Genomic DNA, 16,958 nt, shown 5'->3' on the forward strand with positions numbered 1-16,958 from the left:
GCATCGGTTTTATTTTATTATTCATTTCTGTTTTTCTTGAGTAAGAGTTTAATTTTTATGACATTGGTATTTTAAATTAAATATGAAAAAAAAATCCTAAAAGGTGGAAAATTTTTGAAATTTTTTTTCACGAAAATAAATTGTCACGCACAGCGAGTCTGTGTGCAAAATGTCAGCTCGATTGGATCACGGGAAGTGGGTTAAAAAACGACCGAAAGATTTGCACGGTCGTAAGCGCGCAAGCAAGAAAACTTAATATAAGGGATTTAAAAACCGCCACTGATCCCAGGGTGGTGAAGTATGGCCAATAAAACACACCCCCCCCCACCCCCCAAGACCGACACATCATGGGGAAGGTGGCCTCCATCCAGTAGTGGATTGACAAAAGCCTTGCACCTTGTTATTGTTTAACGTATTGTTGGAGTTTCAGTACATTGCTGCAAGCAGCACAATAGCGCCGCGGTCTGGCTGCAGTTTTGTATGTATGTTGAACTTCTTTCGCACCGTACGTAGCCAACCGTGCTAACCGGAGGTGCGGCGGCAGAAATATACATGCCAATGTCGAGGTTTGCAAGTCGCGACGAGAGGGCTTCAGCAGAGCGAGAGATAGAGAAAGTTCGTGTCGTGTTGCTCTTCCTCTTCAGTTGAATGAGCCTGTCTTTAATGTATCCGATGGGTCTCTGTGTATCTCCATGGGTCTCTATGCGTCTCTGTATCTCGACGGGTTTCCTATATGGCCCATGGTTTGGACTGCATGGCCACAATCACACCGACAGAGACTTGCCTTTTAATTTCCCATTCATGACGGAGATGCGAACATCGGGGGCCTGTTGTTGACGTTCTTTGCGGTTGATGGTTAACGCCATTTATTGTAGGAATTGCATTGCTCTATCCCAGTGGTCTTCATTGCAAGGCCCGCGGGCCACTGGCGGTCCCTGGTGGCCTTTAGTGCGGCCCCTGACGAGCGGCCCCCGAAACTACACAAATGTGAGAACATCTCCCATCATCGCCGTGCTGTCAACCCCCACCCCCCCCCCCAATGGTTTCAAATGGTGTGGCGGCCCTCACACTGATGATATCTTATCGGCGAAAGTGCCATCCCACACCCCCCTCTCAAGTTCATTTCAAGTTCATTTTATTAGGTATAGCCCTGTGAGCCATTCGGCTCTTGAATCGGGTGCAACCGCAACAAACAAAAACATGAACAAAAACATCTTAAAGTGAATATGTGACTAAGTGCAAACAGAAAATCCAAGAAAAGACAGAAAAATATTGCAGAAAAAACACCGTACACCAACGCTATGCAAAAATCCCAGTGGGATGCAAGTCAAACAACATTAACAACCACAAGACAACTTAGATTAAGGCCATCAGTCTTACCCCGTACCGCTCTCTGAAAGTGAGTGAATAACGCAGCTTTAGCCACTCCACTGCTGTATGAGGGCCCTCCCCTTGGCCGTGCGGGTTTGACCAGTGCGACCGGGCCTGTTGTTGACGTTCGTGACTTTACCGAAAAACCTAAGAGTATGAATCCTTGCAGTCACGAAAGCTTCAAATCTACAATCAGTGCGACCAAGTCTACGCTCCCCGCATTCACCCGGCAGCATAGAAGCAGGCACGCGGTACGTGTGATGGGATTTTGCTGCACTACTCAAGAGCAGCCAGACGTAGCACGTGCTGTATGATGCACAGCGGGCACCCGTCTAGAAGCACCTTTCAGGTGCACATTTCTGCTTAGCTTGAGGTCGGGTCCATCCCAGGGTGAGCTACTCGGTAAGAAAAATTACATGTAACGTTGGTATAAAGTTGCGCCTACTGTTCCAACTACGCATGCCAAGGTTGGCATGCTTACAAGGCATGCGTACTCGGAACCCAGATTTCAGTGAGGAGGGCCCTTGTCTAAACGTACCTGGTGGTTCGTCAGCATTGGTTCAAGCAAAAACGCAGAACCTGCTGCTGACGAGACGATGCCATAGCCGGTCTAGAGTTTCGCTCGCACTGAAGCTATGCTGCATGTTGAACTTCTTTCGCACCGTACGTGGCCAACCGTGCTAATCGGTAGTCCCACGGCAGGGGCGGGGGGACAATGGGTTGTGTGGGAAATACGTTCTTGATATATTTACGCGACCAGACGGATACGTGCGACACATTGTCTCTCGTTCATTGCGTTAAATATTGACTTAAAGCTTTCGTGACTGCAGGAATTCATATTCTTGGGTCTTTCGGTAAAGCCACGGAGATAGATACAAATGTATTTTATTATATGATCTAGCTACGTGGCTTTAGGGGCCGTCCATAAATGACGTCACGCACCTGGGGGGGGGGGGGTCAGACATTTGTGACGATGTGTGACGAGGGTGGGGGGGGTTTGACAAATGTGACGTCACATCAAAATGCGCAACTTTAAATAAATATAGACGACACGTTCTACTTAATTAAATAGACTTTTTAATAAATGTTTTCTCCTACAACATCAGAGTGCAGCGCCACATTAAATACGCACTACAATGACAATAGTTTAAAGCGATTTGAAGCATGTTTTATTTTGGGGGGGGGGGGGGGGGCAGAGCTTTGTGACGTCATATTTGAGGAGGGGGGGTCTGATTATTTGTGACGCCGTGTGACGAGGGGGGGGGGGGTCAAAAATCGTCCAAAATCGCGCGACGTCATTTGTGGACGGCCCCTAAAGATCAAAAAATAAAAATAATATATTTTTTTATTTGATCTATCTACGTGGCTTTACCGAAAGACCCAAGAATATGTTAATTGCGTTGCTTAACAATCTCCACAACACGAGTGGTCAATTTATAACGCACATCTGTCAACCCATACGGGTTTCCCGTATTCTTGTGGAGGGAGATTGAATGTTCAGGTCCATACGGCGTACAGCCGTTTCAATCCGGGAAAACAAATATCTGTCTATTTATACTCTTAGGTTTTTTCGGTAAAGTCACGTAGGTAAAAAATGAAAAATAATAGAAATAATAATAGAAATAAAATATTATTTAAAAGAGATTTTTTTATTTTATTTTTTTATTTCTATTTTTTTTATTTTTTTTATCTACGTGACTTTACCGAAAAAACCTAAGAGTATGAATCCTTGCAGTCACGAAAGCTTCAAATCTAGAATCTGTCTATTTGTTTGTGATGGGATTTTGTAGGATGAACGTTGAGATTTATAAGGGCACGCTGAGCCAACAAGATAAGTAATAAGGTAGGGTTGCCAGGTATGATCACGTGGTTGATTGTTGTGCTGTGAAGAAGGTGCGATTGCCCGAAACGTCGGCAATTTAACATCGCAAGGCTGGTTGTTGTGTTGCTGCGGTTAATTCTAGATTTGAAAGCTTTCGTGACTGCAATAATTCATACTCTAAGGTTTTATCGGTAAAGTCACGTAGGTAAAAATAAATAAATAGAAATAATATTATTATTTCTATTATAAAAATAATAGAAATAATATTATTATTTCTATAAAAAATAATAGAAATAATAAAATAATAGAAATAATCTTTTTATTTCTATTATTATAATATTATTATTTATACTCTAAGGTTTTATCGGTAAAGTCACGTAGGTAAAAATAAATAAATAGAAATAATATTATTATTTCTATTATAAAAATAATAGAAATAATATTATTATTTCTATAAAAAATAATAGAAATAATAAAATAATAGAAATAATCTTTTTATTTCTATTATTATAATATTATTATTTATATTATTTAATGCTGCGGTTACTCTCCCAGCATTACCACGGGACGCCAATTCACATCACTCAGTGGTATATATAGGAATCGAACACATCGACTCCTTACCTCGATTCAACACGCGTCGTTATTCTCTCACTAACACGTAAGAATCGAACATCTTACGATTCACCAGAGCATCGATTCCACTCGTGTATTGACTACGGGAATCGATCGCCTTCCTTAAATCAGTATCGATTTACTTCAGCATCGCACGAGTTTTTTCTTGTCGCTGTTTAAATATTGTAATTATCCTTACCAAATACTCGCGCCAAACATCGCCTAACGTTTATTTATAAACTTAACAAAAAAACGCATCGAGTCTTTCTTTATTTTTCGTAAACGCAAACGCGACCGGAAGTCGAGGCGCTCGAGGCGCTCGACTTCCGGTCGCGGCATCGTCTGGGCCGCGCGTCCTCAACTCCGCCTGCTTCTCTCCGCGCGATAAACTCATTTCTTTTCATTTTTTACTCCCATTTCATTTCATCACACGACTCGCAACGTCAACACGATGTATTCATTCGTGTGCTGAAGTTGTTGGGGTGGGTGGGTGGGTGGGGGGATAGCTGCCCGCGTTTGAGGTAAGTCTTGGTGTGGTGATGGTTTACGCTGGTCTAATTCAATGGAACTGCGTTTTAAATAATGAGGTTTACGACGGACTAGGTAATGCATTCAGCAATGTACCGATAATAATCACCCCTAACCCTATTGCAGTGTTTATGTAGGCATGTGCGTGTGTGTGTGTGTATTGGACAATCGGTTGAACTTTGTGACCGGACCCACCTGATGACGATTTCTTGTGTTGCGATCGAAACGTCGTGATCGGTTGATTTTCTACCTACGTGACTTTACCGAAACAACCAAAGAGTATGTGTGGATTCCTGCAGTCACGAAAGCTTCAAATCTAGATTGAGTACGGATCCGCTTGCTGTAATGCGGAATTTCCACTGCTAGACATTGTTATCAAATGCTGTTGTAGTAATTATAAGAACCGTGCATTGTACATGTGTATACAGCCCTTTCTGTCAATCCACTGCTGGATAATGGCCTGCCCCACACCATGTGGTTATTTGACCATACCGCACCACGCTGGTCAGTGTGTGAAGGTGTGGGGAGCATAGACGTGGGAGAAGAGTACACTCCAACGCAATTTTTTTCTGCACTACCTTCTGTTGACAACGTCGCCCCGCATCATCCTATAACACTGGGCATCTGTGTCCAGTAACAACTATTTCGTGTGAGCCCACAGCGTTAAAACAATGGTCAGCCACGGCCGAGGTATTGGTCCTACCGTGTTTCAGATCTGCCTTGTGTTCACGAACACGGCCCCGAGACATGTCGTGTAGTTCCCCAATGTAACTACTGCCGCAGACACAACTTAGTTTATCTTCTTGGTTCTTTCGGTAAAGTCACGAAGAAGGATAATAATAAAATAATAAAAATAAAACATAATAAAATAATTCTCACGACGTTTCGGCCACAACGCAAGCAGCTTTAAATCGAAATACAACTTAGTTTGTAGACACCGGGGTATTGCATGTCAGGGATCACATCATTCACAGATGGGATCAGATCACGAATTTTACGTACTGTGTTGAATCGAACCTGGATCTTGTGTTTGTTAATGATTTTGGAAATATTTTGGTGACCCCTGCTATGTATGGCAAGGTGATGGTTTTGATTGGGTCCTCAGATGGTTCTCTCCCCACGGTTTGGGTGACAGCTTTGCGGATTGTGCGGTCCAAATATCCATTCATCTTGAGGGCTTGGTGTACGTGCCCCAGTTCATTGGCTAGGTGGTGCTGGTCGGAGATGCATCAAGCCCTATGGTGTGTCGGGTTTTGATGAGGGAATTTTTCTGGGCTGGATGGTGGTGGGAGTCAGGTTTTAGATGGGTGGCTTTCCTGTAGACAGCGTCCCAATGAGCCATCTGGTCTCTTTTCGATTAACGTACAAGAATGGTAACTTACCATCCTTTTCCACTTCCATGGTGAATTTGATGGCTTGAGTGTATGGAATTTATGTAGTTGGTTCAGTGCTAGCAGGTCATGTGGCCAGATGATGAACGTGTCATCTACGTATCTCTTCCACAAGGAAGGACGTAGGGTGGATGCCTGGATGGCATCTGTCTCAAATTTTTCCATGAAAACATTGGCTACCACTGGCGATAAGGGAGAACCCATTGGGGTACCTTCATCTTGTTTGTAGAATGTACCATTCCAGGTGAAGTAAGTGTTGGTAAGGCAGTGTCTCACCAGGGTTGGTACATCAGCATTCATTCCTTTTTGGACCAAATCTTCAATGATTGCAATGGTGTCAGGTACCAAAACTTTGGTGAACAGAGAGACCATTTCAAAAACTAACAAGCAAATCACCTGGAGATAGTGAGATTCTAGATTTGAAGTTTTCGTGACTGCAAGGATCCATACTCTTTGGTTCTTTCGGTAAAGCCACGTAGGTGAAAAAAAAAAGTAAATTAAATCACGACGTTTCGATTGCAACACAAGCAATCATCATCAGGTGTGAAAACCACAACAACATTTTTTTTTAGATAGTGAGATGTCTTTAATTAGAGAAACCAAGTGAGCTGAATTAAGTACAGCTGAGGTAGTCTTGCCAGTGAATGGAATCAAGGTCTCAGGAAGACCATCTCAAGCCCTGCCCTCTTACCCTGAAGCTGCACCCATCTCAGGCCTATATAAGACCATGTTTCAGTAGCTTTCTCTCTCTCACCTGAAGACGATTGCTTGTGTTGTGATCGAAACGTCATGATCTATTTTTTTTCTATCTACTTGACTTCACCGAAAGACCCAAAGAGTATCAATTCCTGCAGTCACGAAAGCTTTAAATCAAGATTTATTGAGTGGTGGTGAACAAAAATATGAAAGTGACTCAAAACTGTTACGTTAGCACGGTTGGCTACACACGGTGCAAAAGGAAGTTCAACATACACACCACACCTCGCTCTGCCCATCCTTTTCTGTCACGCCAGACCTGCCCTCGCGAGTCCATCGTGAGCGATCGGAGAGAAGCCATGGCTGCCGTATTCGCGGCGCCTGTGCCGAGCGTGCTGGACCAGGCAGCGCTCGTCAAGAAATGTCTCCAGCAGGCGTACTCGCTCACCGACAGCAACACCCGTGAGTGTGCGGGAGGGCGCAAGAGGAGGGGGCATCATTGGCATAGAAGCAGGATGATGAAAAACTTTTCTCTTGAGCCCAAAAAAAAATTCACACGTTGTGTATTTGTTTGTAATTGTGCGTAACACGTATTCACGTTTGTTCATGTACACGTGTGTTGTTTATATGGTTTGTTTTTTAATGTTGCACACGTGTGAACGGGCGGTGGAAGCTAAACTGATAAGATCTGACTGCTTCTAAACTCGCAAAGAGTTTTTCACCAAACTTATGAGACGACTAGTGATGAAAACTATTCCGACACCCTGTGTTGTTTTTCTTGCAGCCGATGAGGCGAAGTTGAAGGCTATGCAAGAAGTCAGTGAAAACTTTGAGGTAAGTGTTAATGTTAACCTTCATAGCATGAGTCCGAATTGAATTATTCCAGAACATGAGTGAGGGACAGCATAGGATCTCAGTGGTGCCGACTGAGGTGATCTGACAAGGTATTAGGTCACTAAGCCACCTGGCGATTTTCAAGGCAAATGTTTGTATTCACCAAAATGAATACAAACATTTGGTATTTCCATTCATGGGGGGAAGGAGGAGGGGGTTGGTGTTGTCTGCCTTCGTAGTCATTTTTCTCTGCTCATTTCTCTCCTGGGCCATCATCTGCAAATCCACTCCCACGGTCCTTCATGGCTTGGTTCACCACCTCTTTCTGTGCATGTCTCTCAAGCCTCTGCCCTAGTGCACCCATGTCTATCATCTTTCTTCTAATTTGGATTGCCTCTATTGTTATCTTTTTAAAAGTACGGTACGTTATTTCCTCGTTTACGCTTTCCTGAAAAGTGCCCACGTTAAGCCAAAATGCTTAAAGCAAAACACTGTTTCCCCATAAGAAGTAATGCAAAAAGTCGGGGTTGTGTTCCTTTTGAAAAAAATATGTGGAATCTGGTCAGCAGACGGGAACTGTGTAAAATTTCGATTTAAAGCTTTCGTGACTGCAGGGATTCATCTTCTTGGTTCTTTCGGTAAAGTCACGTAGAAGGGAAATAATAAAATAATAAAAAGAAAACATAATAAAATTATTTTCACGACGTTTCGGCCACAACGCAAGCAGCCGTCCTCAGGTGAAGAACAGGTCTGTCGGAAAGACAGCGTCTGTCTTTCCGACAGACCTGTTCTTCACCTGAGGGGACAGCTGCTTGCGTTGTGGCCGAAACGTTGTGAGAATTATTTTATTATGTTTTATTTTTTTATTATTTCCCTTCTACGTGACTTTACCAAATGAACCAAGAAGAGGAACTGTGTATTCATATTGTCTTATTAAAATATCAAAGAACGACCTCCACGGCAGCCGGTCGACACAGCCTCGCCATGGCTGTTGGTGCAGCGCTGAGCCCAGAGCCCTGCATCCCCCCCCCCCATCTTTATACTCTAACCAGATCCACCTCTCCTCTTAATCACACACTCTCTGTGTTGTATTGCATTATATTTTATTATATTTCTAAGTTTTCTAGGTTTGTTTTCTCTTTCATTTGTAGCTGATGATGATTGCTTGCGTTGCAATCGAAACGTCGTATGCTATTATTTAATTTATTTTTCTTTCTTGCGTGACTTTACCGAAAGACCCAAAGAATAACTCCTCACCCCCATGGCTTTGTGGTGTAAGCAATCAATAGAGAATGATATTATAACAACGGAATACCCAGCTACTAATCAGCGCTATAAGCTGGAGTGCATACATTACCACTCGTGTTTTTAACAAGCATTTATAATCTTAATGCCTGTGCGTGTGTTTGGGCCTCATTACACATGCTATGTGAGTTGAGGGATAGGGGGGGGGGGAAGAAAGGATAGAAATAGTATATGTAAAATTTTTTTGAAAATTATTATATATGCAACAAAATTCCACTTAGCTGAGGTGATGGTGGTTGTTGCTTGTTGTGGTGTTGGGTAGGGGGTGGAGGGGCGCTATGGGTACACCGTGTACTGTATCATTCCGCGTATATACAGTACCAAGAATTCCTATACAGCTGGGCCGTGCAACTCACGAAAGTAGTTAGTCATCGACCGCTCAGTAAGCGCCTTATAATGGTGCATGTCCTGCGTTGTGCGAAAAGTGCCTCCTCGTATAAGAACCGCGCCATAGCGGGGAAACGCGTTGTGTGTGAGCACGCGTTAGGCGAGGGCTTGCTCTGAAAAGTCTGTCTTCCTTGTGCTCCCACGTGTTTGCACGCAGAATGTCACGACGTCGCCACAGTACCCATTCTTCCTGGAGCACGTGATCCCACGCTTCCTCACCTTCCTGCAGGATGGGGAGGTGCAGCACCTGCAGGAGAGACCTCTCCAGGTGAGCAACCCAGGTGTTCTCCCACTCCGATTAAGCGAACACCTATTCGTGAAGACGGAACGATTCATCGTTGGAAGTTGTTTCTCACGCTCGCTTGCGCTCACGGATACACGCGTTGAATCATGCGTGCAGGGTTATTTATTTACAATATGTATTATTATATAAAGAGGAAAAGCTATGTTATCCAGCACTTTACTATCTGGAATGCTCTCTTAACCGACAGCTTCTTGCTGTGCGCTTCTCATCGATCTGTTGATTACGGGAGCTTTAGGACGGTGCCGTGTGGTGTCGCTAGCGGCAGCCTCAATTGTAAACACCGGCCATCCACCATTGATCATATTGTGATTGTGCTGTACAGTATCATGACTTTGTAGACTATACTCTAAACTGCCCCACTGCTTCTCTACAATCAACTTAGAATGGTCTGCAACTGACTGGTGACTACCTCTGTTAAAATAGTATGCTATTTTTTGTATCTTCGTAAAAATGTGGACTTGGTTTTTTTAGTCTTGAAAAGTTAATGAACTTGGAAAATTTGGTGAACCATAAGTATAACTCTCAGATATTTGATTAACTGGCACCCAAAAGCCAAATAACAGAGCATTTACTGTACATTGGTGCCATAGTGTAATGGTTAGTGTACTGGCCTTGCAATCCAGATCGCCTTTCAATTCTATTTCCCTGCAAGGCAGTTGAAACAATATCAAATCCCACCTCTGTCTACCCAGGTAGTATAAATGGGTACACCCTATACTCATTGGTTTTTTCGGTAAAGTCACGTAGGTAGAAAAAAATAATAGATCACGACGTTTCGATGGCCACAAAAGCAATCGTCTTCGGGTGGGAGAGCGAAACCAGAGTATGGAAGAGTATGGATTCCTGCAGTCACGAAAGCTTCAAATCAAGAGGGTACACCTTTCTGTGGATTTCACACCTGATGATGATTGCTTGTGTTGCAGTCGAAACGTCGTGAGAATTTTTATTGTTTTATATTCCTATAATTTTATTATTTCCCTTCTACATGACTTTACCGAAAGAACCAAGCATATAGGGTACACCCTAGTTAATCGATTGGTAGGTCTGGTATACCGATGGGAAGTGTGGGTGGGCTATCCCACCTCTCAAAAGATGTCTGGCGAGCATGGTAGAGGAGGCAACATACCCTCTAGAGGAGGCTCTCTATAGAGCCTCCTCTAGTGTGGGTCAAGCAATTGTAGGGTTTGCAGCTTGGTTAGTTTTAACGAGGCCTTTTCTGCCTGCCACGGGAGATATTGTTTAGTAGTCGTGAGGTGGCAGCTCAGAGCACAGTGGGTGTCGCGACGTCAGTGGAGCACGGGGGGAGACGTTTGAAGAGATCAGAATACGTTGACGGGGTCCTGTGAATCATTCAGCTTTGCTCTCAGCTTGACTGTGCCTTCCCCATGCCGTGGGTATGGAGGAGCGGTGTTGGTCAGCAGCTTTAGCCGCATAGGCGTGGGTCACGGGGTCGGCGAATTTCAAATTGAAAGCAGGGCGCTGGTGGCTATGGTGCGCATGGCCTGTAATCACGCAGGGTTGGTGAATCACACATTTTCATGAAACCTCTCTTCCACCCCGTGGGCGATGAGGTAGCCATCTCTTGGCTTGCCCGCGTACGCAGTACAGCAACTGGGTTAATTGCCATCTGCACGGGGATTGAGTGTTCCTAGCACGCGTGGGTTTTCTCTGATACAGTAAAGCCTTGGCTAGCCGGACTAATAGCGGGGAGCCCTGGCTCAGTTAGCTGAAAAGTCCATCAATATTAGTTGAGTGAAGCTATATCATCCTTCCTGGTGCGTTACGAGCATTTTTAAACCATCGACTTTTGCTCACTTTTGCTCCAACAGCAACTGCGAAAGCTAGTGTTGGAGATCGTCCACCGCATCCCGACCAACGAACACCTGCGCATCCACGCGAAGAATATCCTGTCGCTGATGTTCCGCTTCCTGGAGGTGAGAGGAGTGGCGGACGTTGTGTCACGGTCCCATCTTGGAATTTTGTTCCATGACGTTCTCCCCGTTCCTCTCATGCACGCAGTTGCTTTGACTGAAAATTCGACATTCATGTCTCTCGTGTGTTATCATCGCTGTGGTGTTCTCCGTCACGAATGGTCGGCGATCTACCCGGCTGTGTTGACACGCGTGTTACTTTCATTGCTTCATTGTACCGTAATAAATTGTGTTTTGTATGTATGTATGTTGAACTTCTTTCGCACCGCACGTAGCCAACCGTGCTCATGGGAGGTGCGATGCCTTGTCCTGCATCACACTCCATGCTGTTGAACTTTGCTCTCCTGTGCCAATGATGAACTCTGGAAATTCATCAGTGCCCGTTTCACACCTCTCGATGCTAAATTACTATAAAAAAAAAATTATGCACCATAAATAAGGGCCTTTTCCTGAAACCTTAACTGTTATTTATATGGCCACAATGTTATTTATGAATGTGGTTTTCATTCTAAATGTATGTTGAGTTTGCTTCAAATGGTCTACAAAAGAGAGCATAAAACATTTCAATCACAAGTGTAAAGAGGGGATTTTTTTTTCTTATTTCCTCTGCCCATCTGAAGCACCTCCGATTAGCACGGTTGACTACGTACGGTGCGAAAGAAGTTCAGCATGCATACACACATACACTGATAATGTGGATTTTCAATGTCGGAGAAAACTTTTGACCGTAAACTTAGCGCGGTATGAAAACAATCGTTGTCCTTAACGTCCGTCTCGGTTGTGCCCACCCTCGATTTGCGTTTTCGTCGGTGCTCACGTTGGCGGTTGCCCTCTTGCAGGTGGAGAACGAGGAAAACGTGCTCATCTGCCTGCGAGTCATCATTGAGCTTCACAAACAGTTCCGGCCGCAGATCACGCAGGAGGTCAGTTTGCATGCGATTGTTTTCATATTCTTGGTTCTTTCGGTAAAGTCACGTAGAAGGGAAACAATAAAATAATAAAAATATAAAACAATAACATTCTCACGACGTTTCGACTGCAACACTGATGTTGGCTGTGATGATGATGATTGCTTGTGTTGCAGTCGAAACGTCGTGAGAATTTTATTTTTAATATTTTTATTATTTTATTGTTTCCCTTCTACGTGACTTTACCGAAAGAACCAAGAATATGAATCCCTGCAGTCACGAAAGCTTTAAATCAAAAATTGAGATTGTTTTCGTTACGTCTTGCCCGCTTACTGTCGCTTTGTACGCTCGGCGGCGTCTGCACGTGCAGGCGCTTTGTCAATGCGCTGCCGAACGAAGGTTCTCCACGCATCTGTTGCGGCTCGTTATTTGACCATACTTCACCACGCTGGTCAGTGGGAGTTGGTGTAAGCGGAGAGCCAAGACGTGGACACATTCTGATCTTTTTTTCGTAAGCGCTTTGTCTTGTATGATGTTTGTTTCATGATTTTGTCTCTAATCATCCCTTGGACAGATTCACCATTTCCTGGACTTTGTGAAGCAAATCTACAAGGATCTTCCCAAAGTAGTGGTAAGTGTTCGTGACTAGTGGAGGTTTAAGGCACAAATGGCACATGTCAGGTCATACCGCAGCCCTTTTATCCATAAGCATATATGGGAGAAGTGGTGAATATGTGTTGTGTATATATGTGGGGAGCGGTAGTGTAGCGGTTAGCGCGCTTCACTACGAACCTGGCGCACTGAGTTCGATTCCCGCTCACAGCCAACACCAGTGACGATTATCTGAACCGGTCCTGGGCCTCCCCTAAGTCGACTCAGCCTCAAATGAGTACCTGGTGCGATGTGTAAACATTACCACTATGGAGACAAAGGCAGCCTGGCGTGGTGTTGGCCACCCACCCCCTCGTGTGCCATTCTGACCTTCATAGGTGCTCGAAAACAGCACTTGTGTGTGTGTATTTCTGTGAAGCAGTGGTAGTAGAGTGGTTTGACATGAGATCGGAGGAGCATATTGACTGACGGCTGGCCGCAAGTCGATTGTTTATTGCTTGTTTATTGCTCCTGCGTTGTAAACGAACACCAATCTCTTCACCCTGCAGAACCGCTACTTCGAGAACCCTCAGCCAATCCCGGACAATGCTCCCTTGTCTCAGGAGATGGTTGGGATGGTGACGGCAGTGCAAGTGAAGGTCAACCCAGAGCGAGAGGACAGCGAGACCAGGACGGTGAGTGTGGCGCTCGCTTGTAACCATCCAGCCACTACTACTAAGGGTGTCACAGTGCCTGGATGTTAACTACCTCGCCTGGTATACAGGAGGTAGTGGGTTTGCGGGTTCGATTCCGACCCTGACGCCTGTATATATTTTGAGTTTATATGTTCTCCCCGTGGTCACGTGGTTTTCTTCTCCCGAGTCCCCCGGTTTTTCCCTCCACATTTAGAATCAATATTTGGCCGCTGTAAATTTCCACTTGATAAGCCACTTCGTTGAGCTGTCATTTGTGGACAAGTCACTTCTGAAAAATAACCGTATAGCTCAGTGGGCCTTACCTGGTAAAATAAAAAATAGTTTCAATAGTTTAGTTTACTGGCCCTCTCTTTGACCCTAACCCTCCCACTAACCCTAATGAGCTAGCTAACTAACCACTAGCACTAGCCCTCTAGCTGACCTCAACACCTCCACTAACCCTAACTAACTCGCTGGCCAGCCACTAGTACTAGCCCTCTTGCTGAACTTAACGCTAACCAATTAATTATAGATTTGAAGTTTTCGTGACTGCAAGGATTAGTTCTTTCGGTAAAGTCACGTAGGTGAAAATAAAAAATAAAAATAGAAATAACTAAATTAAATCACGACGTTTCGGAGGCAACACAAGCTTCTGTCATCAGGTGGGACAACCACAGCAAAACACAGAATTACTGTAGTGGGCAGAGAGAGCTGTATGTGACAAGTGATTATATAGGGTAAGATTGGGGGAGGAGCCAGGGATGCAGGCGGGGGGGCCGGCGTGTGGAGTCGGGGGCGGGGGTTAAGCTGTAGTCGTTATTTTCTGTCGCCCCGAGGCAATTAGGATATTACCATATTAATAACATCCTTCTAACAAACTAGCCAGCCAGCTGCTAGTTCCTAACGCTATCACTCTGCATGATGTTGTAGAGTGACGGTGTTAGTACCTGAAGAACTCTGCGCTACTCAATGGGGAGGCATGTCTGCTTGTTTGTATTCTAAAGCCTGTAACTGGTTCATAATAATGCATACATCTCCAAACGTGCATTTAGAGCGTGTGCATTTGAGACCTGCATTATGCGCTGTGTGTTAAAAAGTAATGATGATGACGTTTCGATACAGAGATTCTCATTTCGTGATGCTGATTTTGCGATGTTAATCGATATTTATCTTCGTCCGTGATGTGCAGCACACGCTCATCCCGAAGGGCACTCTCTCACTCAAAGTCCTGGCAGAACTCCCCATCATCGTCGTGTTAATGTACCAGGTAATGAATCACCTGTGTTTGAAGTATCCAGTATAGTGGGGAGCGGTAGTGTAGCGGTTAATACGCTGCACTTTGAAACTGGTGGCCCGAGTTCGATTGCCAACACCAGTGATGATTATCTGAACATGTTATGCACCTCCCCTAGGTCTACTCAACCTCAAATGATTACCTGGTGTGTTAAAACATCGCCACCGGGGAGACAAAAGTGACCGGCTGGGCATGCTGCTACCCCCCCTCTTGTGATATGCCAGCTTTCATAGGTGCTCGCTAACAGCACTTGCCCTAACAGTCTGTTAAGGCTATACGGGAGATTTTTGTCTTTAATATATTGTACGAATAGTGGGGACGAGAGTGGGTCGGACTGTTTTTGTAAAGGTGAACGTGGTTATGAAAAGTAAGCTCAACGATGTGGCCTAAAGAAGAACTTGTTCAATGAGCGTGTGTTACTGTTACTTGCTCTGACAAATAGATCAGAAACAATCATGGTCGTTGATGAAACATACGGAACGAAAACTGAAAAGCGTGGAAAAATGCGTGTTGGGACTTAAAAAGCGTCGTCTCCCTACTGGGGTCGGTGAGAGTAAGCTCTGTCACGGTTTGGCAGCATTAACGACACTGGCTGTGATGACCCCTTGACCTACACCTTGACAATTGTGTGTTCTCTCCGTTGCAGCTGTACAAGCAGAGCATCCACAATGTGGTCGCGGAGTTCATCCCTCTCATCATGAGCACCATCACCCTGCAAGTGTCTCCGCAGGCCAAGTATGCCGCACGCATGCTCACAACATGCTGCTGCTGCTACTGATAACGATGTTGCTTCTGATGTTGCTGATGCTGCTGATGCTGTTGCTGCTGTTGCTATAATAATACTGACGTTGATTTTGACATCGCTGTTGCTAATTTCATGTTGCTGCACCCTGCCGATGTTGCTGTTGCTAATGTTTTTCTGCTGCTGCTGATGTTGCTTCTAATGTAGCTATTGCTGTTGCTGCCAACACTGATGTCGCTGATGCTAATATTGCCGCGAGCTATGTCACCGCCAATGGTATTGCTGTTACCGTCGTGATTGCTGTTGCTGTTGTCGCTACTAGAAGTGCTGCTAAAACGCATGCGGCAGTCCGTAACCATGTCACCAGATTGAACAGCGGAGCTGCGGGCAAATGAGGCATCCACTCATTCCTTATTTATTAGTGGGAGTAACAATGGAAGGTGATGTCACGACAAGCAAGGGGCCCTGGAGAGAGAGTGGAGTTCTGAAGGCGCACGCACTCACCAGCCTGCGTGCGTGTGTGCATGCGTCGTGCGCTCGCTGTGTTTGTCATGGTTTGTCTACTAATGAGAGCTTTGCTTACGGTTGACATAATTAAGGTCTCGCTCCGATGGAAAAAATACGAGGGGGCAGTAGTAATCTTTTGAAAGTGAGTGAAATGCATCTGCGTTGACCTAACGTTACGCATATTTATAAAAACTGTACACTGAACGTGACAATTTTCCAAATGAAGCAATCACATTTTTTTATGTTGAACCCCCATTTGATGTTATATAAAAGTGTTATCCGCATTATATCACAGAATTCAATACGAGAGTAATAATTCGCTATTACAGTACAACAATAATGAAGAAAAATGCTTGACCCAGTGATGTCCCTTCATGACGTTATTATAAATTCTGTGCTGTGTACAATCATTAAATGGGAGGTGCGGTGGTGCAGTGGTTCGTATGCTGCGCTTGGAAACCGAAGAGCCGAGTTCGCTCTCTTTTAATGGCTATCCTCAGTGGCAAGTATCTGAAACTCCTATATATAAGCTCCTATATATAAGCTCCTAGCTTGGCAGTGTCTCATTCTTCACCTGAAGACGGCTGCTTGCGTTGTAGCCGAAACGTCGTGAGAATTATTTTATTGTGTTTTATTTTTATTATTTTATTACTTCCCTTCTACGTGACTTTACCGAAAGAACCAAGAAGATGAATCCCTGCAGTCACGAAAGCTTTAAATCGAAATTCAGTGTGGTGAAGTATGGTCAAAACAACCCCCCAGTGTGAGGAGGACTTGACTCACCAGTGGATTGGCAGGAATGAACATGAGAATATTTCTACATGGGTTATGTTATCAATGATATTTATATACAAACCCTGTGTGTTATTTCTTACGTATGTGTGTTTTGTGGCTTATTGAAATTTGTTGGACTGTACACCGCTCTGAAACCTCTTTGTGGTCTATTGCACTTTATAAATCTTTAAAATACAGCAATAGCAATTGTGAGCGAGTTTGTAAGGAAAGCCGATGGCTGCTTATTCTGCTTTGCTTGCAAA

At 44.4% G+C, this 16,958-nt stretch overlaps 1 protein-coding gene across 4 annotated transcripts in view; it reads left to right on the top strand.

The window, feature by feature from the left end:
• Positions 1–4,237: 4,237 nt before the first annotated feature.
• Positions 4,238–16,958, top strand: part of TRRAP (transformation/transcription domain associated protein) — a 137,482-nt gene continuing 124,761 nt past the window's right edge. For all 4 annotated transcript variants that reach the window (XM_061557410.1, XM_061557420.1, XM_061557429.1 and 1 more), the window contains exons 1-10: positions 4,238–4,329; positions 6,741–6,885; positions 7,208–7,257; positions 9,107–9,217; positions 11,083–11,187; positions 12,024–12,107; positions 12,667–12,723; positions 13,253–13,378; positions 14,568–14,645; positions 15,319–15,407. In XM_061557410.1, coding sequence (XP_061413394.1) covers positions 6,783–6,885; positions 7,208–7,257; positions 9,107–9,217; positions 11,083–11,187; positions 12,024–12,107; positions 12,667–12,723; positions 13,253–13,378; positions 14,568–14,645; positions 15,319–15,407 — 803 coding nt within the window. In that variant the 5' untranslated portion in view covers positions 4,238–4,329; positions 6,741–6,782. The remainder of the gene's footprint in view (positions 4,330–6,740; positions 6,886–7,207; positions 7,258–9,106; positions 9,218–11,082; positions 11,188–12,023; positions 12,108–12,666; positions 12,724–13,252; positions 13,379–14,567; positions 14,646–15,318; positions 15,408–16,958) is intronic.

This window comes from Lethenteron reissneri, chromosome 3 (assembly GCF_015708825.2).
Source record: "Lethenteron reissneri isolate LAM-NWPU_2019-01 chromosome 3, ASM1570882v1, whole genome shotgun sequence".
In the NCBI taxonomy this organism is placed as follows: domain Eukaryota; kingdom Metazoa; phylum Chordata; class Hyperoartia; order Petromyzontiformes; family Petromyzontidae; genus Lethenteron; species Lethenteron reissneri.